This window comes from Sordaria macrospora, chromosome 6 (genome assembly GCF_033870435.1).
Source record: "Sordaria macrospora chromosome 6, complete sequence".
In the NCBI taxonomy this organism is placed as follows: Eukaryota; Fungi; Ascomycota; class Sordariomycetes; order Sordariales; family Sordariaceae; genus Sordaria; species Sordaria macrospora.
In genome coordinates this window covers 2,433,682-2,456,719 of record NC_089376.1, presented here as the reverse complement: position 1 = coordinate 2,456,719, position 23,038 = coordinate 2,433,682, and the positions used below count along the sequence as shown (strand labels likewise).

The following is a 23,038-nucleotide window of genomic DNA, read 5'->3' as shown; positions in this document are numbered from 1 at the left end:
ACGCTAAAAAAAATACCTCTGGAAATTACTCGTAGGCGGGCAGGCGCGCTTCAGGCTGCAGTTCAATTAGGCGGGCTGCGGATCCATTCGAACATCCTCTATCGATCTAAAACTCCACAGCACGCCCACTGGGAGGGGCATCTCAGCCCGTACATTGAGAGAAAAGAGAAGGCGGTCAGCTTATCGCATCTTATCGGGAGGCACAAGTACCTCCCACACTGTGTACCTGTACAACAACGATGCAGGTGCGGCATGCACTCCCCACTGAAACCGTTCGCTTGGGAATAGTTGCGTCACGACAAACACTTAATTACTGTTCGTCCTTCCGTTGTCGGCACCTGTTCCTGAAGACCACCGATAGGTATGCCTTCGTGTTGAGGCATGTCGGCAATCGTGCCGGGACTCAACCCAAAATGTCAAGGCCAAGAGATACGGCTCATCCAAAAACGTTCATATACCGTATACCATGGACAGACTCCTCGGTTGTGCCATACCTCTAGAGGCGCTGTATCCTCCCCGAGACCAAGGTTGAGAGTTTGCGTCTGTTCTTCAAGATCCAAGCCCAAAGTCCTTCCAAGCCCCCTTCCACGTCTACCATGGAGCTTGACTCCTCCCGTGTGGTCGTATCTTTAGGCGTGCCGTGCTATCTTCCTATCCTCTCTGTGAGGTGGCCAAGAGACGCCTTGCTTCTGTTCTTCAAGCTCCAAGCTCAAGCTTCCAAAGACACAGCAACTTGTCGTAGAAACTCGTCGACACAGCTGAGAGGGTCCCTTCTTTGCTCAGCTGACAATCACTGCCATAGTTCATGCTCTTGTGCTCCTCAAACCTCCCAACCACTCGGAACTCATACTCCCCAGCACCGTTCTTGACGAGCTCGACAACCCTCGCGCCAGCATGCATGCACGACACGAGGATCGTCAACCGCCAACCCCGCCCCTCAAAGAGGCCCATGTCTTCCTTGACAACTTTCAACCTCCATACGCCTCCTCCGAGGTTGCTTCCAGCCAGCTCGACGGCCCGCCCAAAGCCGTAGGCCGGGATAGAAAAGAGCCGAATGTGATCGTCGTAGCTTCCCGTAACCACAAGCTCGGATTCGTCATCCTTCAGCCCTAGGGCCAATATCGCTGTTACTCCAGCATCATGGCCTCGGCTGACGTTGAGAGGTGGGCGGAGCGCCTCAATGTTATAGGGACTTTGTGATTCCTCATCGTCGCCCATCGCATTGGCGCTCCGAGTGCGCTTGCATACTGTGTAGCGCAACGCCGAGTCGTCTCCTCCGGATAACAGCAGAAACGAGTCGTCTTCTTCCTCTCTAGGAGAGCTTAGAGATGGAGAAATGGATACATACCAAGCCTCGAGGGTGTGAGTGAGAATCGGCTCAGGGTGCATGACCCAATCGCCGCCATCAAGATCTTCTCCAAGGTAGATCAGGTGTACATAGCCGGCAGTGGTGGTAACAACAACCATATCCGGCTTCGTCGGATGCCAGGCGAAGTGAGTGAAAATAACCTCGTCCTTGTCGCCTAGCCAGTCCTCCGCCGTTTTGCACATGCTTGCCATGTCCATGGTCTTGAGATGCTTCAGGGGCTGGGCGTCCCCAGGACTTAACCGGAACAGAGCCAGAGTAGCCGTGCTAGAGACGGCGGCGCAGATGTCTTGCTTGCCTGGTGCTGGGTTGAAATGGAGATCGAGTATGGCCGATGGCTGCATCAGCGTTTGAACATGGACTCTGAAGGCTGTCAGTTTCTGTTGTATGGCGGTGTGCCCTTGTTTAACTGACTGCAGCTGGACTTACAACTGGTCATCCACAAGCTGAAATGTGAGAATGCTTCCGTCGCGGTTTTGTGGCCCTTTTTTCTCTCCTATCACCGTAGCCTCACTGTCGTCGTGGTCGTCATGTTCCTCATCCTTTTCCTCAACCTCCTTCGCTTCAGTAGATTGCGAAACAGCCGCAGCGGGCCCTTCATAGCCCTCCAAGTTGTACGTCCCGATTAAAAAGTATGACGGCGCAGATGGGCAAATTTCAATGCAGCTTGGTGGGAGATCCAGCTGCATTGACTGAAGGGAGGAGACCGGTTCCGGCCAATTTTCACTGGAATCGCCCATTTTAGTGTCTGTGAAAGTCGCGATGGTATGGCGATTTCAAATCAGCAGGCACAATTTGGCGCGTAAAGAGTTAGTGGCAGACGCAACTGCCGGGTGGTAAGAAAAATAAATGGTTGTTGCGAGTATTATCCTTGTCGCAGTTGCTCCTCGGCGGATTGGTCAGAATGTGTCTATTTTGGCGTGTGTTTTGTCGTGATGATCGTTCGACTTTTTCTTGGTGTTTTTTGTTGTCTTTTCTAGGGGTGCTTGAAATATTGCAGAAACCCACCACACTCACGCTGCTATAGCAACACCACCCCACAGTTTCAACCCTTTAGTCGTGTCCGCTCCCGTCAACAACAAAACTTTTGTCTATGAAAGGGAACCGCCATATTTAAAAGCTTCATATACTACGCACTTGGTCCAGTCAAATGATTCGTCCTATACTCCGCCGATCTCCGAATCCGAGCTACGCTTCTGGTGCAGCTCGATGTCTCTTTGCGGATGCATCATCTCATACCTCAACAGCGCACGAGTGTTTGAGAAGAGGCTTCCATAACTCACTCCCCCGGCATGAAATGTCACCGTCGAGGCTTGCGAAAGTGAAATCGAGGATACGCAGATGGGATAGGCTAGACAAAGTCATGTGGGGAGAGTACACGGATTTACATGTGCCGAGTGAAGGTCAATAACCTCCACCTCCTTGCTCTCAGTGCAGTCAATGCCATGAATTCATGAAGTCTGCTAACATATATCACAGAAAAACTCCAGAAAAAATCAGTCTCTAAACCAGACGGGACCGCTTTAAAAATCACCACAGGAGATCACCAAAACCGAACAGTTTCTCGACGGGCAAAGACCGGAATAGAAACCTACGACGTAGACGACTGGTGGGAGAAATGGTACCCCATCGCTCGGGCCGAAACAAGACGCCCTCGCGTATTCCGCTATGACGACCAAGGCCGTCCCATATACAACCCCTACTGCGGGAGTATATGTGCCTGGCAAGCCCGCGAGACCGCTGACGCTTTCCTGGCCCGCACGGCAAACATATACGGCACCTTCGTCCGGGCGGTCAACCCCTACGCGCCGCCGCGCTGGAAGCCGGCCCGGGACGCATTCACCAAGGCTGGCAAGGAGCGACTACAGATGTTTTCCGATTTCATGGACTTCTACGGCTCCTCCGGCGGCGGGTCCACGGGGAAGCGTGACCTGGGCAACATCATAACGGAGCGGGCCGAGGTCATGAGGAACCTCACCCGTATGGCCAGCGCCTGCGAGGTTGTGGCCGGTAAGTGGCTCCTCTACATACCGCATGACCAGGCGGAGGAGGCCTGGAGGAAGATCGTCACAGCCACGGTGAAGAACGAGCTCGGGTCGGAGGCGATCATGAGGCGCAGTGCCCTAAAAGATAAGCTAGATATGGAGGGCGAGCTGATAAAGGTCTACACCCACGACTACCGGGATAAGCTGGCGGCCGCCAGAGTGCTGGAGAAACTGAAAACTCTCGGGGTCCTCAATCCGGAAAAGGAGTATTATTACAAGTCTGGTTCGTTTCGCTCCGGCATGACATCTACCCTTACCCCAACATTATTATTTTTGTGTATTGCTATGACGGCAGGAAAACTAACTGGATCCTTGGTTAGACGCTTTATCGCATCTGAATCTTTTTGCCCATAACAGATGGGGTCTAAAGACTTCACTGGTGAGTATCCATATCCCTGAAATAACTTTGCATGACATGGCCCAGGAACTAACGGGACTGTGTGTTCATAGTATTCGTCGACTGAGTGTTTTGAGCTTCTAGAAGCGATAGAAGAGGGTATTAGCCCAAGAGTTGCTGCTGCGTAAATTACCCGCAGATTCAATGATAGTTGGAGACACCAAGGCTGAAGGCGATTCAGCTAGACATTATGTCAAGGGACTTAACTGGTTAATGATAGTAGACATGATATCTGACAGACTTCCCTTGGGGGTGGTGAATGGTGGGCTATTTTTTGTGCCATCACAAGTGGCGGGTGATATCTACTCATGTGACAAAACCGCCCATCCAGAAGCAAACTCGGCCCTCAAATCAGCAACAACGCGTTGCGTTTGTTGGTTCCGTGGCCAGCAGGCGACCAACAATTCTGAATGTGTTGGCGGCGGGTCAACACCATAGTTCGACGGCGGTCACCGTCATCGATAGTGCACCAGTATCCCGCCGAGTAGTCTTGGGTGTAATTCAATAAGGCGCTTAGCTTAAACAAGCACCCGATTGTCCTCCCACTTGCAGATTCAAACCACCCAGCCTTGTCAGAGCAACCTAATCTTGCTCTCAGTCGCAAACCGGCACCCTTTTCTGTCCGGCTAAGTCTGTTTCTTGTCTTCTTGTGTCTCGTTATCCTTTACGTTCACCCTACCAACCACTCCAGCCACCCATCCCTCAGCGACATTCTAAGCCGCCTTTCGGAACGTCCCCGTCTTCTTTCTCTTCTTGTTCGCGTTCACCTCCTCCTCGCCCAGCTCCCACGCCTTGACAAACCAGCTCTGCGTCCGGTCCAGGTAGGTTTCGTCGCCCACGTCTTTCACAGAAACGCGCAGTCCGCCGTCTTTGGAAAAAGCGAGGTTCTTGCGCTCCATGCGCTGGGCCGTGTGGTCGCGGAATTGGAGGGCCGCCAGATAGATATGATAGACCACGAAACCGATGCTGCCTACAACGACTAATGTGAGGATGAGGGGGAAAATTTGGCTGTTTTTTGTTAGCTTTGGGTTTTGTTTTTTTGAGAATATTGTTCGTGTTCTTGTGATGGCGGGGCCGCGCAAAAGCGACGGGAAGCAAGATATGATGTCATACCTGAAGGCTGATGAAGGTGCCATTTTCGGACGATTTCTGTTTTCCGAGTTCGGCGCGAAGATGAAATGTTCACGATTGTTGTCAAGTTGACAAGGTAAAATGAGGAAATGATGTCCCAGGGACGAGTGGAATTTGTTGTACTTTGTTGTGTAATTTTTTTTTCGTCGAGCATACAGTGACAGGGTATGTCGTGTGAAGGATGCAGTTGCCAACTGGGGAAATCGTCTGACTTTATAAGTGGTGACCGGGGCCTAAGATTTCGGGGTCTTGCTCAAAAGGTACAAGGGAAGATATTTCGATATATTAATGATCCGAATCGGGTGTCACCAAGCCGGTTGTAGGTAGGATGTGAGTAAGCTGTATTCTTCGAAAAAGGCCGAATCAGAAAAGTTGTACCCGGTGTCGAGGTTCCGGTGACGCGCAAGCTAGGTGGAACGAAGGAGGAGGGAGTGGTGAGAACTATAAACTGGGTCCAGATCCTAAAATACGTGTAGAAAAAGAATACCACCTGCACCTCTTCGATCCTAAAAGCGGGATGAAAGACGGCAGTGCAAACGGATCAGATGCGGCATACGGCGGCGGGTATAACCGTAAAAATATCAGATGGTTCCGTCGGACTTTTGGAAGGAGCTTCTCCCAAAATATCCACTGTGTCCAGATTGCCGAGATTCGCTGGATTGCGATGTTCATCTTTCCCGTCTCACCTGTTCCTCCATCCACATGAAAATGCTCGGCATGGTTGCTTGGAGTCTTGGATGACCAGTGATATCTGGTGACGTGCGGCTTAGTTGCCCGAGTCTTGGGTTTCCTCAAAACGGTGTGCCTCTGGCGCCGTTTCTTGTGAATCAGCGGACACCCCTTACATGCCGCGTGTGCTTCAAGGTGCAGTTGGCATGCCGAGGCCTCTGTTAAGCAACAATTAACTTGGCGTTCGTTTGTTATCGCGAAACGTATCCATTCCTGAGCCGATCTACCCGTTCTTCTTCTCTTCGTGCTGGGTCCAGCTTCTGTTTTGATACTGACTGCGGTGATTGCCCGCTGCCCGCTGCCCGCTGCCCTGTGCCCTGTGCCGCTCAAGCTCCCTCCCCCCGATGTGAGCTTAAGCCTGCGTTGGTGGCATCGGTTTCCAGCTACGAATACAGGAACAAACAACAGAGCTTGCGATTTAAGCACCATATTGGTTAGCAGTTGTCGAAGCAGAACACGCGTGCTCCAACGGGACTCGGTGTACCTGGAGAGAATCCATTCTAGTTTGATTAGGTTGGTTATAAGTCCACTAATTAGAGAACTTAACATCACGTGCTGCTTAGGGACGGGATAAGGTACGTAAGTTACAGGACCCTTTCCTTTATGGTAACTTTCATCTGCATCCCACCAGCTCCATCTGGATGTGCACAACTGGTGGGGCATTTTGAGCTCTACGTTTTTATCACACAGCGCATTGTCCAACTCCATCCAAAGCCTTGAAGGTGCAGCGATACTTGGTAGGTACGAATCATTACCCCAGCAGGCTTGGCCCCAGCCTGTGTGGACACTCCCGTTGGTACTCCGCCCGAAGGGAGGCAGCTAAGGCCAGTCTGGCTTCCTAGCTCCTGTCCTCCTGATTGATAGGTCTGATAGGTAGAGGCAGGCAGCCCCTCGCCGCCCAGCGCCCGAATGCTGTTGTCGTAAATCGAGAGCTGTCAACTTTCAAGCGCGCCTCAAAAGCTCCTCGTCACCAAATCTCTCCACCGCCCGCCGCTCCGCATCACTCACGACTTGTCCCCTGACTCCTTTCGCCGTCTCTCCCGCGTGCCATAAGCGTCATCGATATATCCATCAAGAGGTCCCGGCCATTAATCTCTCCCGCGCCGTCAGACAACCAAAGCAGCGGACAATAAATAAACACCATGGCGGCTCCTCCTCCCAACGACGGCTACGGCCAGTATCCCCCTCAGCAGTACGGCGAGCAGCCCCAATACCCCGTCGATCCCGCCCAACAAGCATATGGTAGCCCGGCCTCCCCGCCGCCGCCAGCCGGCGCTCAGCACGGTGCCGAGCATGGCAAGAAGAAGAAGAGAGCATACGCCGCCCAGGCATTCGAGGTTGCCACAGGAGGCAATGCCGTAGTAGGCGGCCAGCCAGCAGCAGCACAATACGGAATCCCTCAGCCAGCAGCATCAGGATTTGGTGGATATCCGGCGCAAGATGTTCAACAACCGGCATATGGCGCTCCCACAACACCATACGGCGCCCCTCAGCCTGCCGTGCCCGGAGTTGGAGGTTATCAGGCCCCCGATCCCTACTACGGCCAGGGCGCTGCTCCGGCCGCCCCTGCCCCTGGAGGTGTTACCGGCATCACCGCCGGTATCCAGTCTATGGGCTTTGGAGGACAGCCACAGCAGCCTGCCCAGGCGAGGGGTCCTGTGAACCAGCTTTATCCCACCGATCTACTCAACCAGCCCTTTAATGTCGCCGAACTCGAGTTGCCGCCTCCCCCTATTATTCTTCCCCCTAATGTGAGCTCTTTGGCTTCCGAGTTGGCTTATATGCTCATTGCTGACAATATGTTTCCAGTCTAGCGTCACTCCTTCTCCAGATGCCAACTGCGCGCCAAAGTATGTGCGATCCACGTTGAACGCCGTTCCCACCACCCACTCGTTGCTCAAGAAGAGCAAGCTGCCCTTTGCGCTCGTCATTCAGCCCTATGCAGCTCTTCATGACTTGGACGATCCGGTCCCTGTTGTGCAAGACCAGGTCATCTCGCGCTGCCGAAGATGTCGATCCTATATCAACCCATTCGTGACCTTCCTCGATCATGGTCACAGATGGCGCTGCAACATGTGCAACCTGACTAACGACGTCCCCCAGGCCTTTGATTGGGATGCGGCGGCCCAGAAGAGTGTGGATAGATGGCAACGACATGAACTGAACCATGCGGTTGTTGAGTTTGTTGCGCCGCAGGAGTATATGGTCAGGCCTCCCCAACCCCTGGTCTACCTTTTCTTGTTTGATGTCAGCTACGCGGCTGTCTCTACGGGTCTTTTGGCCACCAGCGCAAGAACCATTCTGGACAGCCTCGACAGGATACCGAATGCCGATCGCCGCACCCGCCTTGGATTCATCGCTGTCGACTCGAGCCTGCATTACTTCTCTGTTCCGAGAGACACAGAGGAAAATGGCGAGACGAGCATGCTTGTGGTCAGCGATCTGGATGAGCCATTCCTTCCTGTTCCCGGGGAGTTGCTGGTTCCCCTCACCGAGTGCCGCCAGAATATTGAAAGTTTCCTCAACAAGTTGCCCGAGATGTTTGCGAACAACCAGAACAACGGAAACTGCATGGGTTCGGCTCTCAGGGCTGGTCACAAGCTTATCGCTCCCCTGGGTGGCAAGATCACGGTTTTGAGCTCTTCTCTGCCCAACGTGGGCTATGGAAAGCTCGAGATGAGAGAAGACAAGAAACTTCTCGGCACGTCCAAGGAAAGCGGGCTCTTGCAGACTGCTAATTCCTTCTACAAGAGCTTCGCCGTCGAGTGCTCCAAGAACCAAGTGTCTATCGACATGTTCCTGTTCTCTTCTCAGTATCAGGATGTGGCCTCCTTGAGCAACCTTCCGAGGTACACTGGTGGTCAGACATGGTTCTACCCGGGATGGAATGCTGCTAGGGCCGAAGACGCCGTCAAGTTTGCGTCCGAGTTCAGTGACTACCTGTCGTCTGAGATTGGCCTCGAGGCCGTCCTCCGTGTTCGCGCTACTACTGGACTGCGGATGAGCACGTTCTATGGTAACTTCTTTAACCGAAGCTCGGACTTGTGCGCTTTCCCGGCTTTCCCCCGTGATCAGTGCTACGTTGTTGAGGTCGCTATCGATGAGAACCTTACCAAGAACTTTGTTTGCTTGCAGACGGCGGTCCTACACACCACCTGCAATGGCGAGCGTCGCATTCGTGTCATGACCCTCGCTTTGCCTACCACCACCAACCTTGCGGATGTGTACGCCTCGGCCGACCAGTGCGCTATCGCTACCTACTTCAGCCACAAGGCGGTTGAGAAGGCCCTTGGAAACTCCTTGGACGCGGCAAGGGATCTGCCCCAGCAGAAGGTCACGGAGCTTCTGCAGACCTTCAGGAAGGAGCTGGGCGGAGGCAGCATGGGCGGCGGCCTTCAATTCCCGTCTAACCTTCGTGGTCTCCCCGCCCTTTGCCTGGGCTTGACCAAGCATGTTGGTTTGAGGAAGTCGGCGCTTATTCCTTCGGATATTCGCTCTGCTGCCCTCGACCAGCTCTCTACGCTTCCTTTGCCACTGCTTATGCAGTACATTTACCCCAGGCTATACTCATTGCACGACATGCCTGACAACGCCGGTATTCCCGACCCGGAGACGAGCCAGATTGTCCTCCCGCCACCTATGAACCTCTCCTCGGAGCGGTTCGCGCCATTCGGCTTGTACCTTATCGACGACGGCCAGACGCAATTCCTCTGGGTTGGACGTGACGCTGTGCCCCAGCTTATCCTCGATGTATTCGGAGTGCAGGAACGCACACAGGTCGCTGTTGGAAAGGGTACTCTGCCTGAGTTAGACAATGATTTCAACGAGCGTGTGAGGAACGTGATTGCCAAGAGCAGAGACCACAAGAGCAAGGGTGTTGGCAGCATTACTTTGCCTCACCTGTACGTTGTCAGAGAGGATGGTGAGCCAAGCCTCAAGCTGTGGGCTCAAACTCTCTTGGTGGAAGACCGGGCGGATCAGGGCATGAGCTTCCAACAGTGGATGGGCATGCTGAGGGAGAAGGTGAGTAACTAAGAGCGTCGTTTTGCACTGTCCTTGTTGCTGCTGCTTTTCTGTTTTACTACCCAACGGTTGGAAAGCGGATTTGGGGCGCTAACAGACTTGCAACAGGTTGTGCAGTGATCACGTTCACACCATCCTAGCGGGCGAGAAGGGGGGCTCGGTATTTATATGTAACGGCAAGCGAAGGATGCCGATGGCAGGATTCAGGCAGGACATGTTCATCTTGAGGTCTTTGAGAGCGGGTGTAAAGAAAAGAGACAGGGGTGCATGTGGCGGCGGACAGACGCAGAAGAAGCGGATTCGCATAACAAACTCAATGTAATACTTTAAAAATGGCTTTTTATACGATCAATTCGAGATTCGTCCCGTTGTTTACCGGTGAACCAGTTGTCTTTACTACCGGATCGTTTGAATTGCGGTGGCCAAGTGGTAGTAGACAAGTAGGCTACCTTCCAGAAGCCTGTCGCAATCGCCTACGTGTGCGTTTTCAAAAGCAGTTAAAAACGCCGCACATTATTTAACTCCGAATAATTGAGGTGAAGGTTCTTTTCTTGTTATATATTGGTTTTAAGTGACAAATCCACAGTGCAGCCAGTGACGTAATACGCTCATTTGGCTTCATCTACTACGTAGACATTTACAGCTTCTTGTAGGTAATGCCTCTGAGAATGTGAGGCCTGAATGAACTTTATGAGCTTGTATCCTAGCGCCAACGCATATCAAACGGTTGTATAGTGTAGCGGTTATCACTCCGGATTCTGAATTCCATCAGAACATTCCGGCAACCCCGGTTCGATTCCGGGTACGACCTTCACTTTTGACTTTTTTTCAACTTGAATCTTGCAACGACATGCTCAGGCCAATGCGTTTTTGTTCTTTGTCTTGCTTTTTTTCTTCCTTTTGGGCTTCCTTTTTCGGTTCTGGTCTTCTCGCTACCAGGTTGCGCCTCTGTCTTAGTATCAGTTTTGCAATCGTAGGTACTGTTACTGTTTCACCAGGTCACATTGGATAGCTCTCGTCAGAAACCTGTGTCCGCTTCTTCTTTTTCCCAGGACACAATCCTTGTTTCATCACTATTTATAAAGCTGATAGATCGAAGGCAGCGCTGTCTGTCGTTCATATGCTCTCGTCGTCCTTTTCAGGTATCACCACCACAGACTTGGTCAGAAATCCCGAACGGGGTGCATTCGCTTGACTTCAAAGTCAGGTGCCCTGGTAGTCTGTAACCGCCCGGGCCTCTTTTGTGAAACGAACGGGGAAAGCTTCCCCAGGTCCCTGGCGCCTGAGTGCACCTGTACCCACTTTGATGGAGGGGCAGAGGACCTGAGACACGAACAGACGGAGACTGACCAGTCAGTCAGTGTCGATTTTGGTTGGCTAGCCCGGGCGCTTAACTGGCAGTTGGTTGGTTGTGGACCTATAATATTTTCCGTCACCCCGACCAACAAGTTCCGGCATTTGTCGACAAAGCAAAGGCGAAAAGATACGGAGAGCAAATGAGTTATCGATATTGGTGGTTACTCAATTAACCCCAGGTATGGATTGCCTTGGGAGCGGATACATATTTATACTGACCGTGGTGGGATTATGCTGGTTTTGAGGGAATGAGACGGGCCCACTGAATTGGGCACTGTTTGTTCTGGAAACGCGATTTGACGGTTCAGTTCTCGACGTACCGGTATCCTCACAGGGCTGCAGGAGGTCGCATACAGGCTGGCCACGGGCGGGCTGGCGACTAAGAGTAGCAGGAGAAGAAACACCGGATTCAGGAGCCAGAGAGACGGAACGGGAAGAAGAAGAGGAGTGAAGATGAACCGAAAGGGCATCCAAAGGTCCAAGTCTAGCCCATGCTGCAATGTGATACCTCTAGAAGTACCGGCGTCCAGGTTGAGCCAGGCTCTTAGTAGACAGACGGTGTTGGCATAGCTAATGATTAGCCGCCAAGGTGTCGATACCGCGAAGCATTTCCATGTTCTTATACGTGTATGTGAAACCGTAGACCGATGGCACATCATCATCCCGCTCTTCGTGTTACTGTAGTTGAAGCATGAGGAGGGATATATGATGTTGTAGCCCAGGGGCAGTCTCTACCACCTCAATCAAGCATCGTCAGTCCTGTACCTATTTATGTGAACGGGAAAGGAAGAAGGATTCCATTGTCCAGTTAATGGTTGTCCCCCTGGCCAAGCCGACCGTCAGCGAGCTGAACCCCGCTGGCGGAGTCCCGGTCTCCTTGATGCGTTTGACGATTCTGAATGAGCCCCACCAACAATGACAAACAACGTGGGCTGAGCTTCCGCTGGGAGCTCCTTGTCGCACTTTGTTCTGGCGTCAACATGGCTCCAGAGAAGAGAAGCTGTGTGAAGTGTGAAGCGTCAAGTGGTTGGGGCCTCGAAACCTCCTGTCATTCTCTCCTGTTTATTCCTCCATCAGCTCGATAACTTCCCTTTAACCCATCCTTCGTAAAGAGATTTCTCTTGTCTCCCTTGTCTCTCTGCTCGGCCGGTTCTTCGTTATCTCGATAGTATTCCAACCGCCAAACAAATCACAATATTGCCCTCGAAACGTACCTCTTAAGGTGACTCTGCAAAGAGGCTCGAAACGTGTAAGTGTCGCCAAACGTCTAGACTCGTCCCGCCAGGCCCGCTTTCACATTCTCGTGGTTCACTTGCAGGACAGAGAGCCCAAGTGGAAGTTGTTCGACTGCACACCACCTGATCGTCAGATCGTCCATCCGATATCAATCTTGCTTTCGGCTGGTTCCTATACCCGCAACATCCACAGTGTTGAAGGAGCTAGACCTTGGCTTTCTCTATGACAGCCCCTGGACACTGACATCCACACAACTTCATCATCCCGGATCTGAGGTGCGCCGCTTGGCAGTCGAGGCTCGCGGAAGAGTGGAAGGAGCAAGCCCAGTGGTTCCATGCTCTGTTGCACTGCAGAGCCCTCACTCATTAATTGGATACCCTCACCTGCATCCTGGAGTTGTGTGTCAACAGCTAATCATAGCCAGCAGCCTTTCTCAAGACAGCCTAGGTCTCGGTATAGGGTACTAAGACCAAATTCGCGCCCAACCCCTCCGCCACCACCACCTTTCGCTACAACAACGCAACAACGCAACCCGCACCAACCACAACGTCCAGGCCCCCGCATTTCCACTCCCATCACACATCCCCTTGGCGACGGTCACTTCCTTCACAACCTACACTCTTTCTAAAAACAACAACAACTCGGTCTTGAGCAATACCTACCGTACTTGTTCTTCGATCGCAACCATTGTCGTCGACGGCCCCTCGATTGCGCGACTCGACTGGGTTCTTGCACAACCCCACTCCAACAGACGAATCCCCTCATTCAGTAGCGCCCGTTGACTCGCGATCAACGCCTCCGCTGTCATACACACAACACCAGCATTTTCAACCCTCAAGCGGGCGATACGACCAAAACACTTAGTGTCCCTTAAACAGTCTTTGTCTCCCGGAAACAACCCCTCAGGGACACGCCAAAATGAGCAGCGCACAAAGAGGCGGAGCTCGCAAGATCTCCTTCAACGTCAGCGAGCAGTATGATATTCAGGATGTCGTAGGTGAAGGCGCCTACGGTGTCGTCTGGTAAGTTGATCACCACAACTAGTCTTCGCCCATACCGGGAGAAAAACACGGAAACTGACAGGCGACCCGACGGACAGCTCTGCAGTACACAAGCCTTCGGGCCAAAAGGTCGCCATCAAGAAGATCACCCCCTTTGATCACTCCATGTTCTGCTTGCGGACGTTGCGCGAGATGAAGCTGCTTCGGTACTTCAACCATGAAAACATCATCTCTATTCTAGATATTCAAAAACCACGGAGCTACGACACCTTCAACGAGGTCTATCTCATCCAGGTATGAGAGCATACTGTCAAGGCCCTTGGGCCGTTTGTTCCTCACTAACATGGCTTTCACCAGGAACTTATGGAGACTGACATGCACCGCGTCATTCGTACCCAAGAGCTATCGGACGACCATTGCCAATACTTCATTTATCAGACGTTGCGCGCCCTCAAGGCCATGCACTCGGCCAATGTTCTTCATCGCGACTTGAAACCCTCCAACCTTTTGCTAAACGCCAACTGCGATCTGAAAGTGTGCGACTTTGGCTTGGCCCGCTCGGCCGCGTCGCAAGAGGACAACTCGGGCTTCATGACCGAATACGTTGCCACCCGTTGGTACCGCGCCCCCGAGATCATGTTGACCTTCAAGGAGTACACCAAGGCCATCGATGTCTGGTCCGTTGGCTGCATTTTGGCCGAGATGTTGAGCGGCAAGCCACTCTTCCCTGGCAAGGACTGTATGTTGTCATCCCATTCCAACCTAGCCTACGGCTGCTATCATGGCGCAAACTAACACGCATTCTTCCTCATAGATCACCACCAACTGACCCTCATCCTGGACGTTCTCGGCACGCCGACCATGGAGGATTACTACGGCATCAAGTCGCGCCGCGCCCGGGAATACATCCGCTCGCTGCCCTTCAAGAAGAAGGTTCCCTTCCGCACGCTGTTCCCCAACACGTCGGAACTGGCCCTGGACCTGCTAGAAAAGCTGCTTGCCTTCAACCCTGTTAAGCGCATCACGGTCGAAGAGGCGCTCAAGCACCCGTACCTGGAGCCTTACCACGACCCGGATGATGAGCCGACCGCACCTCCCATTCCCGAGGAGTTCTTTGATTTCGACAAGCACAAGGATAACCTGAGCAAGGAGCAGCTGAAGCAGTTGATCTACAACGAGATCATGAGGTGAACGTCTACTTGCATACAAGCTGTGGGTAGATAGGATCAGCAGAGGATTTTGAGCAGGAGAAATACTACAGCGAGATGTTCGCAGAAGATTTTGCAGGAGAGTATTGGAACAATGTTGTCTTATTCGGTGCTGTTACTGGGCCGTAGGAAGAGATATCAGGAAGAAGTGGGATATGCTTTTTCTAGCACTTCATGGCGTGCGTGTTGAAGGAAGGGGGGATATGTGGACAAACGGGCTAGACGAGCGCGTGGGGACAGTTGAGTATTTCGTTTCCTTTACGGTGTTGATACGCTCTTATAGCTTCTTAAACCTGATCCGGTTCCGTACTGTCATGAATTTCAACCTAGATACTCATCTCGCCTGAGCTGGTGATAACTGTATGTTGCCTTGTCAGCTTCGGCTACACGTTCCGAGCTGGAGAAACGGATTAAGCTAATCGTCGTTATGCGAGTGAGTGAAGGGTATATAATGATACAAAGACTGGCTAAATCAAGACACTATTGCGAGGCCTGTACCTGGTATTTCTCCCATCCGGTCTCCTTTTCCTTTTGCTTCTTCAACAACCAAAACCCATCATGATAACGCCATACGCCACAATATTTCCATATCCTTCCCCAGTTTGGTGTTTAAAGGCCCCAAAGACCTATCGGAAATGACACATAACCCATCAGTTCCCAAGAGCCCAGCCTGCCTCTTCCCAGTATTGAATTGATAGTTGTGTTTCCAGCAAGGCAAGGCAAGACTTAAAAGAGGCAGCCAATCAATCATAACCCCCCAGACCCAATAACCCAAACCTCCACCCCCAACACCGAAAACTTCTCCCCCTGATCGCTCAGCTGCTCATTCCCAAACGTCTGGCTCGTAGAGCTCACACCCTTCTCCAGCCCATCATCCAGCCACAGCCCGTACTTGCCATCGCCAGCGCCCACGCTCAAAAAGTGCGACTCGCAGAGGATGTAGTACTCGTTCACACCGCTATAGGGAAACGCCTTGAAGCGGAGGGTTGTCTGCTCGATACTTGTCGAGGCTAGCAGCAGGTCTTCGACAGATCCGTTATGCGGTGATGTAGCAGCTGATGATGTGTTCGCTCTCGAGGAGGAGACAGTTGATGAGGCAATATGATCGTCGTCACCGCTGCTGTTGCTGTTGTTGTGGTTCGTGGCTGTTGTGTCGACGCTCGTTCCGACCGAGGAGATGGTGGATGTTCGGCCGCGGTAGTTGGTGGTGTCGGCGGAGGGAGGATGCGGAAGGGAGGCCATGACCGAGGCGCGCCAGAGGAAACATTCGCCTGTTCCGAAGTATTTGGGGGCGGGATGGGGGTAGTCGGAGAGGTAGGCGCCGAAGATCTGTGATGTGTGATATTAGGGTAAGCATTCTGGCCTTTCTTTCTTTGACACTTCTATGTTGTGGTTTCGACAGCAATGGATTGGAGTGTGAAGGTAGGGAAGGAAAGAGAAGAAAGAAGAAAAAAAGGTAATGACTTACACCACCCTCGGCATCTTTGACAACCAACACGAATCCCACCCGTCGTCCGGAATACTTTGCACACTTATCGTAAAGCGTTCCCAGACTTGCCCCGTCCTGGTCCAGGCTGTAGATCAGATTCCACTCGTCCACGATGCCGAGCCTCGTAGGCACCATGATCCGTATCTCCTCCGCGATCGCCTGTGTTAATATCCTGGCCGACTGGGGGGTGTCCGGTGCAAACCCCCTGAGCTGCACGGGTTCCAGTGGAGGCGGCTGCATTGGTGATACGGTTCGTTGGATGGCTTCGTGAAATCGAGGTGGAACGTAGACTCCATCCACGCCGTTATTGTTGTTGTAGGCGTGGGAGTTGGAGTGTGAACTGTCTGCTGGGTATGAATGCGAGTGGGTGAGGGACGGTGTTTCGGCGGAGAATCGTCGAATCAGACCTCCCCAAATGCTGGAGACTAGTCCTGGAGACTGAGAGCTGCCGGCCCCCGTCCCTGTTGGTGTTTGGGCGCCGGAGCCCGGGGCCGGCGAGGAGTACCCCGATTCGGACCGGAAGGTTTGGGTCGGAAGGGGGTGTCTGTCGTGAGAGTCTTGGTAGCTCATGGTTTCGGGTTTCCTTTGTCCAAAGAATTCGAAGATTGATGTCGAAGGTATGGTATAAATAGGTAGACGGCCGAGAAAGAAGAGCGTAGGGAGCTTTGACAGCTGAAGATTACGGATTATCGATTACTTGTAGGTGCGGTAGAGAAGACGGGGATGTTGTACATGAATTGGAGATAGGTTGATGATGGACAGCAGGGATGAACTGGCAAAAGCCAAGCTTGACAGAAGGTCCAAGATCTACCGCATGAATATGAGTCTCGGCGGGCTGTGAGATTACCTAAAAGGTTGGTTTATCTGTCGACTTTTGTGTGCAGTGCCGTAGCGTGCGTCCCAAGCTCTTATATATATCGACCCCCTCGGCGATGGCTTGTGTTAGTTGTGAATGACGACGCATGGGAGCTTCCGTGTGCGAGAAGGGTTGACGTTGCTTTCCGTGTAAGGGCCAGGGGGTTGTGCTCTAGCAATGTCAGGTACCCCGTACTTTGTTATTTACGGTATCACGATCGTATTTGAGCGTACAGCATTTTGTCTGTGGGGAAAATCTGCGCGGGGCAATGCTTGCTCCATGTCCATATACCTCTGCGTATAAATGTCTGTTAGTGCCTCCTGTTTGTCAGCGAGCTGTGTGTGGCCCGCAGGGCAGGTAGCCCACAGCGTCCTTTGTCCCTACAGTAGAGAATTACTATTACCTTACTATTACCTAAGTTTCGACAACTTCGACGAGATCATTTGCTACCATCTTCACAACATATTTTTCACCACCTAACAGTGTGGCATGGCATTGGGATAGGTAGGCAATCAACATGGATGGCTTCGAAAATAATGGCTTGGTAGCCGAGGTTTATTTCTTCGATTCGTTCCAAAACCTATTAATGCCCTCCCAAACCCCTTCCGGGCTGGGCTGCTCCGCGCAGACATCAGGCTCATAGCCAAAGTTGTTGACAAGATGAAGCCGAGTTGTCGGCCCGATGGTAGCAATGTACGTCTTACGGTCCTCCTTCTGGACCTTCCCTTCCACTCTGCCACTGCTCTCGTTCAGCCATCCCAGGGCACTAAGCATGCCGTCGCAGCCGCTTGGGGAGAAGACCACCACCCATCTGACCGGACGGTCTTCGGTGTCTTTGAGAAGCTTGGTGAAATCTTGCTGGAAGGACTCCATAACACCGGTACCATAGACGACAACCTCGTCGATGCGGATGAACTTGTCTGATGGCAAAGCAGGATCCATCAACTTCTTGGGAATGATGTCCCGTCTTTGTTCGCCAACCAGGAACAACAGCGGCGGCTTGGTGGCTCGGTCCTTATACCATTCGCCATAATGTTCAATGATGTAGGGTGCCAATGTTTCACCGTTGCCAGTATGCTCACCAAAGACTTGGAGCGGTGGTTGTTGGGGAACTGCCTTCAACGCGCGGGTTGTCGCAGGGCCGACGCTGTACACAGGGATGTCCTGAAGATGGGGCCATCTTTCATCGCCTACACAGCTGTTATGATGTTTGGCCTCTCCAAAGGATGCAGCATGGCTTACCTGTTACTTCCTGGACAAGGTGGGTGAAAGCTTCAACAGCGCGTTGGGAGGTGAAGACCATACCACCATAGGCGCAGTCGGGACTGGTTCCGATAGCTCTCGTCTTGAGAAGGTTGCGTACCGTAGCTAGGCCCTCGTCCTTGAATCGATGTTCAAGGACGGGGACAAAGAAGGGCTCAAAATTGAAGCCATCCGTCTCGGAGGAGAATTGCTCCTGGTACGAATCCCCAGGAGTTGATTTTGTCTTGAGCAAGAAAACGGGCGTCTTCTGCGACATGTTGACTTTTTTGCTTCCCGCGGTGTGACACAAAGCAATGGCAAAGGGGAAGCTTTCGTCTGGTCTTCCGGTACCTCTACGTATGTGTAGTCACGGGGTGGGGCCCGCAACCGGCAAGAGCCGCCCCACTATTGCCGGCCGAACGTGCCGGCATGGACGGCAGTGCTTTATCGATAAGTGGAGGACAAGGATCAAGTTGCCGTTGGATCGAGAATCGCGACTCGGCTGATTTCTAATCCTCGAGGCGCAACAAACGAAACCATACCCGAGTGTCTTGGAGAGAAGATCTTTCTCTTTTGCAAGCGTTAAACCATCACACCACGTTTCATCCGCTACCCGTGGATACTCAGCAATGGCAACGAATGCCACAGACAATGGTCCGACGCAAATCGGCGCAACAGCGACAGCTCCTGTAGATGGTACCGCGGCAGAGCCACCCAAGAAGTTCCCCAAGGGTGTCGTTCTAGGCAAAGACGGAAAACCGTAGGTTCCCTTCCAACTTCTGATGAATTCACTCCACAGTCCAACATCATGTTGCTAAAGATCGTCTCTAGTTGCCGTTCCTGCACCTCCTTCGGTGCCTGGGCATCCCAGGCCAAGGCCACCCTAAAGACCAACCCCGATGCCTCCTCAACCGCAGCTTCGACCATGGCTTCGGCAGCTTCCTCGTCAGCCACTACGCTACCTCAGAGAAGAACAGACTGCCCGGCCGACGTCGAACAACTCGGGCGGAGCACTTGGACTCTTCTCCACTCGATCGCCGCGACGTACCCTCCCGCTCCGACACCAACCGAACAAAACGATCTGAAGTTATTCATGGGCTTGTTCGCAAAGCTGTACCCTTGCTGGGTATGCGCCGAAGACTTCCAACAGTATATCAAGAAAGAAGAACCGAAAACGGGTAGCAGGGGCGAGTTCGGCAATTGGCTGTGTGAGGCGCATAACGAAGTCAACAGGAAGTTGGGCAAGCCAACATTTGACTGCTCCAAGTGGCAGGAGAGGTGGAGGACTGGGTGGAAGGATGGAAGCTGTGACTAATCTGCCACAGCGTCCATAGGGACCCGAGAAGTCTGAGTCTCGGTGAAAAAGAGATGTACACACATATTTGGGTGTTAGGTGGTGTTGGTGATTGGAGTTTTGCATAGGCAGCATGGCAAGGAGCATTGGCGTTGTATCGTTTTGGCATAAGTATATCCAGTCTATATCCCTTCTCTTACATATCGCAATGGTAAGACTCTACTCTCATCTTTGGTTACCAGATCAGTACAGCAAATTGAAAGAGTGACATAAAACGGAGGTCAACAAGGTGCTTCCAGTACAACGAAGCGACACCTAGGACGTTATGGGATGAATAAATATTGCAAGGACATCCAGCCCGGGCCACTTGTACACTACACCACGAAGTTGAAGCTCTGGATGGCTCCGGTGAGCTAACATCGTAAAACGGATGAGGGGTCGAAAATGATCGAGAATTGCCCGTTGGTAGGTGGTGAGCTGCAGGTACTGTACCTAGAGGTACCTTTCAGACTACTTGCTCGTACCTGCAGCTCCACCTAGCGGTATGTACCTGCTTATACTTTCACCCCACCACCAACTTCAACGCTTCAACGGAGTCAATGACATCACAGGAAACTATCACTGACACTCACCTCGACAGCCCTGTGGTGGAAACGACGAACAATGGCTCTCCCTGTGGTATCCGGGCCCTTCCGGCCCCTCGATCGACATTGCATCTTGTCATACTTACCTAAAGAAAGCTCCCCCTCATAAACAAATAGCTCCAGCAATCTCTTTCGACTCCCTCAGTCTCACATACACGTCTCTCCTCGCTAGCCTTCATACATTGCTGCTCTAACACCTACTCCTACCTATACGCACCATCCTACCCGGTACAAGACTCACGATATATCCAAACAATAAGTTGCAGACCAGCAGGCCCAGACCCGACAACCTACTGCACGACACGGATACACGAAGACCTTTCACTTAATCACAACAACAACAACAATAACAACAATGTCGGACATCCGGACACAAAGTCTGCAGAAGCCTGTGACAGTGGCCGAGTATCTCTTTAGAAGATTGCACCAAATCGGCATCCGCTCAGTTCACGGCCTGCCAGGAGACTTCAACCTGGTTGCTCTCGACTATGTTCCCAAGGCCGGTTTGAAATGGGTTGGCAGCGTAAACGAACTCAATGCAGGTGAGTTGTCTCTCAGTTTGGTCCCATATGTACCATTACTGATATTAGATACCTATAGCCTACGCCGCCGACGGCTACGCCCGCGCCAAGGGTATCTCTGCCATCGTCACCACCTTCGGTGTTGGTGAACTATCCGCCATCAACGGTGTCGCTGGTGCCTACTCTGAGCACGTCCCAATTGTCCACATCGTTGGCTGCCCTTCGACCATCTCCCAGCGCAACGGCATGCTCCTACACCATACCCTCGGCAACGGCGACTTCAATGTCTTTGCCAACATGAGCGAGCATATCTCCTGCGACGTTGCCAAGCTGGTGAAACCTGGTGAGATCGCCCAGCAAATTGACCATGCGATCCGGGAGTGCTGGATCCGCAGCCGGCCCGTGTACATCTGGCTACCTACCGATATGGTTGAAAAGAAGATTGAGGGTGCGAGATTGGACACAGAGATCGATCTCTCCGAGCCGGAGAATGACCCCGACAGAGAGGATTATGTCGTCGATGTGGTCCTCAAGTACCTCCATGGAGCCAAGAACCCGGTGGTTCTGGTCGACGCATGCGCAATCCGTCACAGGGTCACTGAAGAAGTCAACAAGTTCATTGAAAAGACAAAGATTCCAGTGTTTGTTACCCCCATGGGCAAGGGCGCCTTTGACGAGACGTGCGAGCACTACGGCGGCGTCTATGCTGGCACCGGGTCTCTTCCCGAAGTCGCTAAGCGCGTTGAGGGTTCTGACCTGGTTTTGTCCATTGGCGCGATCAAGAGCGATTTCAACACTGCTGGCTTTTCGTATCACACTTCGCAATTGAACACCATCGATCTGCATAGCGACCATTGCACTGTGCGCTACTCCGAATACCCCGGTGTCGCAATGCGTGGTGTGCTCCGGAAGGTCACTGAGCGTATCGACACCTCCAAGCTCTCGATAACACCTTCTCCTCAGGTCGAGAATGCTGTGGCCGAGAACAAGGACGACTCGCAGACTATTACCCAAGCGTGGTTCTGGCCCAGAGTGGGTGAGTTCTTACAAGAAGGTGATGTCGTTGTCACCGAGACAGGCACAGCCAACTTTGGCATCTGGGAAAGCAAATTCCCCAAGGGCGTCATGGGCGTGACGCAGGTACTTTGGGGAAGCATTGGCTGGTCGGTAGGAGCTACGCAGGGTGCGGCACTGGCAGTGAAGGATCTGGAACAAGATAGGCGGACAATCTTGTTTGTGGGTGATGGCAGTTTCCAGTTGACTTGCCAGGAAGTCAGTACTATGATGAAGCATAACCTGAGGGTTACTATGTGAGTGTCCTTAGTCTTTCCCGGGGACCCTGTTACCCTTGGGTCCTACAAACTCCGACTAACTTGTTACTCCAGCTTCCTCATCTACAACGAAGGCTTCACCATCGAACGATATATCCACGGCATGGATGCGGATTACAACGACATTATCCGCTGGAACTACACCGACATCCCCGCGGTCTTTGGCGCTAAGGAAGGCCACGGCCAGAAGTTCGTTATCAAGACAAAGGACGAACTGGAGGAGCTCCTCAAGGACAAGGACTTCAACGAGTATAAGGGCCTGCAGTTTGTAGAGTTGTGGATGCCGAAGGATGATGCGCCACGAGCGTTGAAGCTCACGGCTGAAATCTCGGCGAAGAACAACTCTAGAAATGAGGATGAACAATGAATGGCAATGGCATGAAATGCGTTCATATCATATCCGGAGGTGATAGAGTAAGGTATAGTGGCGGTTACGAAGCCACTATCACGATGTTATGCTGCAATGATCATAGTTAGCAACTGTTGTGCATTGAATGAAGAAAAAACAACGGGAACCTTATCATGATTAAAGACATCTCGTGAATGGATACGTTCTGCACGTAGAAATACAACATGACTAAGTGACTTGAATTTGACGATCCTGGCCACGTTCACAAAAACGGTGGTTAAGATGAATGGGTTTATTACATCCAGGACCGAAAGATGCAAGCCATCCAACAATGGCCATCTTGTGGACCGTATGGAATGCTGAGGAGAAAATGGAAGAGAGGAAGAAAAGAGGAAGACGAAAAAGAGGACAAGAGTATATATATATAATATACACTTCCAACGAACAAGAAAAGATTTTCTTTTTAAAAAAAATTCGAAAACTAACGTAAAATTACGTAGCAGGTAGGCAGGCAATGGACAAAAATAACAAAAATTAAAGGTCTCTCCCGCCGGGAATTGAACCCGGGTCTCGAGCGAATCGAACTGATGTTCAAGCTTGACAAGCTCACATACTGACCACTATACTACGGAAGATGTACAACTGTTAATCAGCTGTTGTAGTAGGCTGTTGGGAATTAGGTTCAGATTTAGTATTTATATAGCCGTTTACAAGATCTCCATTCCGCAGCATACGATAAAATCCTTTTCATTTCCATTTGTTTTTCTTCTTTTCTTCTTTTGCTGCAACGCCTTTTATGCTTACATGGATGACTAAAAAA

General features: G+C 52.0%; 9 protein-coding genes and 2 non-coding genes across 11 annotated transcripts; 6 read left to right on the top strand and 5 right to left on the bottom strand.

Annotated features, from left to right (window-relative positions):
• Nucleotides 1-696: 696 nt before the first annotated feature.
• Nucleotides 697-2,106, bottom strand: SMAC4_03496 (uncharacterized protein; the record flags this gene model as incomplete). Its single annotated transcript, XM_003351145.1, has 2 exons — nucleotides 697-1,729; nucleotides 1,796-2,106. 2 exons carry the CDS (start codon nucleotides 2,104-2,106, stop codon nucleotides 697-699), a joined length of 1,344 nt encoding a protein of 447 aa, XP_003351193.1.
• A 410-nt stretch (nucleotides 2,107-2,516) lies between these two features.
• Nucleotides 2,517-3,996, top strand: SMAC4_03495 (uncharacterized protein; the record flags this gene model as incomplete). Its single annotated transcript, XM_066089960.1, has 4 exons — nucleotides 2,517-2,769; nucleotides 2,879-3,634; nucleotides 3,732-3,790; nucleotides 3,862-3,996. The coding sequence occupies 4 exons, from the start codon at nucleotides 2,517-2,519 to the stop codon at nucleotides 3,934-3,936; spliced, it is 1,143 nt and encodes a 380-aa protein (XP_065947514.1). The 3' UTR covers nucleotides 3,937-3,996.
• Nucleotides 3,997-4,045: 49 nt separating this feature from the next.
• Nucleotides 4,046-5,443, bottom strand: SMAC4_03494 (uncharacterized protein). The gene is made up of 2 exons (XM_003351143.2): nucleotides 4,922-5,443; nucleotides 4,046-4,816 (listed from the first exon to the last, which is right to left on the bottom strand). Exons 1-2 carry the CDS (start codon nucleotides 4,942-4,944, stop codon nucleotides 4,522-4,524), a joined length of 318 nt encoding a protein of 105 aa, XP_003351191.1. The 5' UTR covers nucleotides 4,945-5,443; the 3' UTR covers nucleotides 4,046-4,521.
• A 908-nt stretch (nucleotides 5,444-6,351) lies between these two features.
• SMAC4_03493 (uncharacterized protein) lies at nucleotides 6,352-10,059 on the top strand. The gene is made up of 3 exons (XM_066089959.1): nucleotides 6,352-7,419; nucleotides 7,478-9,691; nucleotides 9,800-10,059. The coding sequence occupies exons 1-3, from the start codon at nucleotides 6,811-6,813 to the stop codon at nucleotides 9,809-9,811; spliced, it is 2,835 nt and encodes a 944-aa protein (XP_065947513.1). The 5' UTR covers nucleotides 6,352-6,810; the 3' UTR covers nucleotides 9,812-10,059.
• Nucleotides 10,060-10,416: 357 nt separating this feature from the next.
• Nucleotides 10,417-10,502, top strand: SMAC4_13996. The gene is given in 2 exon segments: nucleotides 10,417-10,453; nucleotides 10,468-10,502. It is a non-coding gene; the product is annotated as a tRNA-Gln (tRNA).
• A 1,433-nt stretch (nucleotides 10,503-11,935) lies between these two features.
• On the top strand, nucleotides 11,936-14,796 carry SMAC4_03492 (uncharacterized protein). The gene is made up of 5 exons (XM_003351141.2): nucleotides 11,936-12,296; nucleotides 12,711-13,305; nucleotides 13,383-13,578; nucleotides 13,642-14,023; nucleotides 14,099-14,796. The coding sequence occupies exons 2-5, from the start codon at nucleotides 13,202-13,204 to the stop codon at nucleotides 14,473-14,475; spliced, it is 1,059 nt and encodes a 352-aa protein (XP_003351189.1). The 5' UTR covers nucleotides 11,936-12,296; nucleotides 12,711-13,201; the 3' UTR covers nucleotides 14,476-14,796.
• Nucleotides 14,797-14,948: 152 nt separating this feature from the next.
• SMAC4_03491 (uncharacterized protein) lies at nucleotides 14,949-16,957 on the bottom strand. Its single transcript, XM_066089958.1, has 2 exons — nucleotides 15,961-16,957; nucleotides 14,949-15,821 (listed from the first exon to the last, which is right to left on the bottom strand). Exons 1-2 carry the CDS (start codon nucleotides 16,549-16,551, stop codon nucleotides 15,240-15,242), a joined length of 1,173 nt encoding a protein of 390 aa, XP_065947512.1. The 5' UTR covers nucleotides 16,552-16,957; the 3' UTR covers nucleotides 14,949-15,239.
• A 435-nt stretch (nucleotides 16,958-17,392) lies between these two features.
• On the bottom strand, nucleotides 17,393-18,384 carry SMAC4_03490 (uncharacterized protein; the record flags this gene model as incomplete). The annotated part of the gene is made up of 2 exons (XM_003351139.2): nucleotides 18,080-18,384; nucleotides 17,393-18,027 (listed from the first exon to the last, which is right to left on the bottom strand). Exons 1-2 carry the CDS (start codon nucleotides 18,354-18,356, stop codon nucleotides 17,393-17,395), a joined length of 912 nt encoding a protein of 303 aa, XP_003351187.1. The 5' UTR covers nucleotides 18,357-18,384.
• A 187-nt stretch (nucleotides 18,385-18,571) lies between these two features.
• Nucleotides 18,572-19,592, top strand: SMAC4_03489 (uncharacterized protein). Its single transcript, XM_003351138.2, has 2 exons — nucleotides 18,572-18,839; nucleotides 18,911-19,592. Exons 1-2 carry the CDS (start codon nucleotides 18,709-18,711, stop codon nucleotides 19,392-19,394), a joined length of 615 nt encoding a protein of 204 aa, XP_003351186.1. The 5' UTR covers nucleotides 18,572-18,708; the 3' UTR covers nucleotides 19,395-19,592.
• Nucleotides 19,593-19,875: 283 nt separating this feature from the next.
• Nucleotides 19,876-22,439, top strand: SMAC4_03488 (uncharacterized protein). Its single transcript, XM_003351137.2, has 3 exons — nucleotides 19,876-20,559; nucleotides 20,618-21,848; nucleotides 21,924-22,439. Exons 1-3 carry the CDS (start codon nucleotides 20,373-20,375, stop codon nucleotides 22,234-22,236), a joined length of 1,731 nt encoding a protein of 576 aa, XP_003351185.1. The 5' UTR covers nucleotides 19,876-20,372; the 3' UTR covers nucleotides 22,237-22,439.
• Nucleotides 22,440-22,760: 321 nt separating this feature from the next.
• Nucleotides 22,761-22,853, bottom strand: SMAC4_13995. Its single transcript has 2 exons — nucleotides 22,817-22,853; nucleotides 22,761-22,795 (listed from the first exon to the last, which is right to left on the bottom strand). It is a non-coding gene; the product is annotated as a tRNA-Asp (tRNA).
• Between the last annotated feature and the right edge of the window lie 185 nt (nucleotides 22,854-23,038).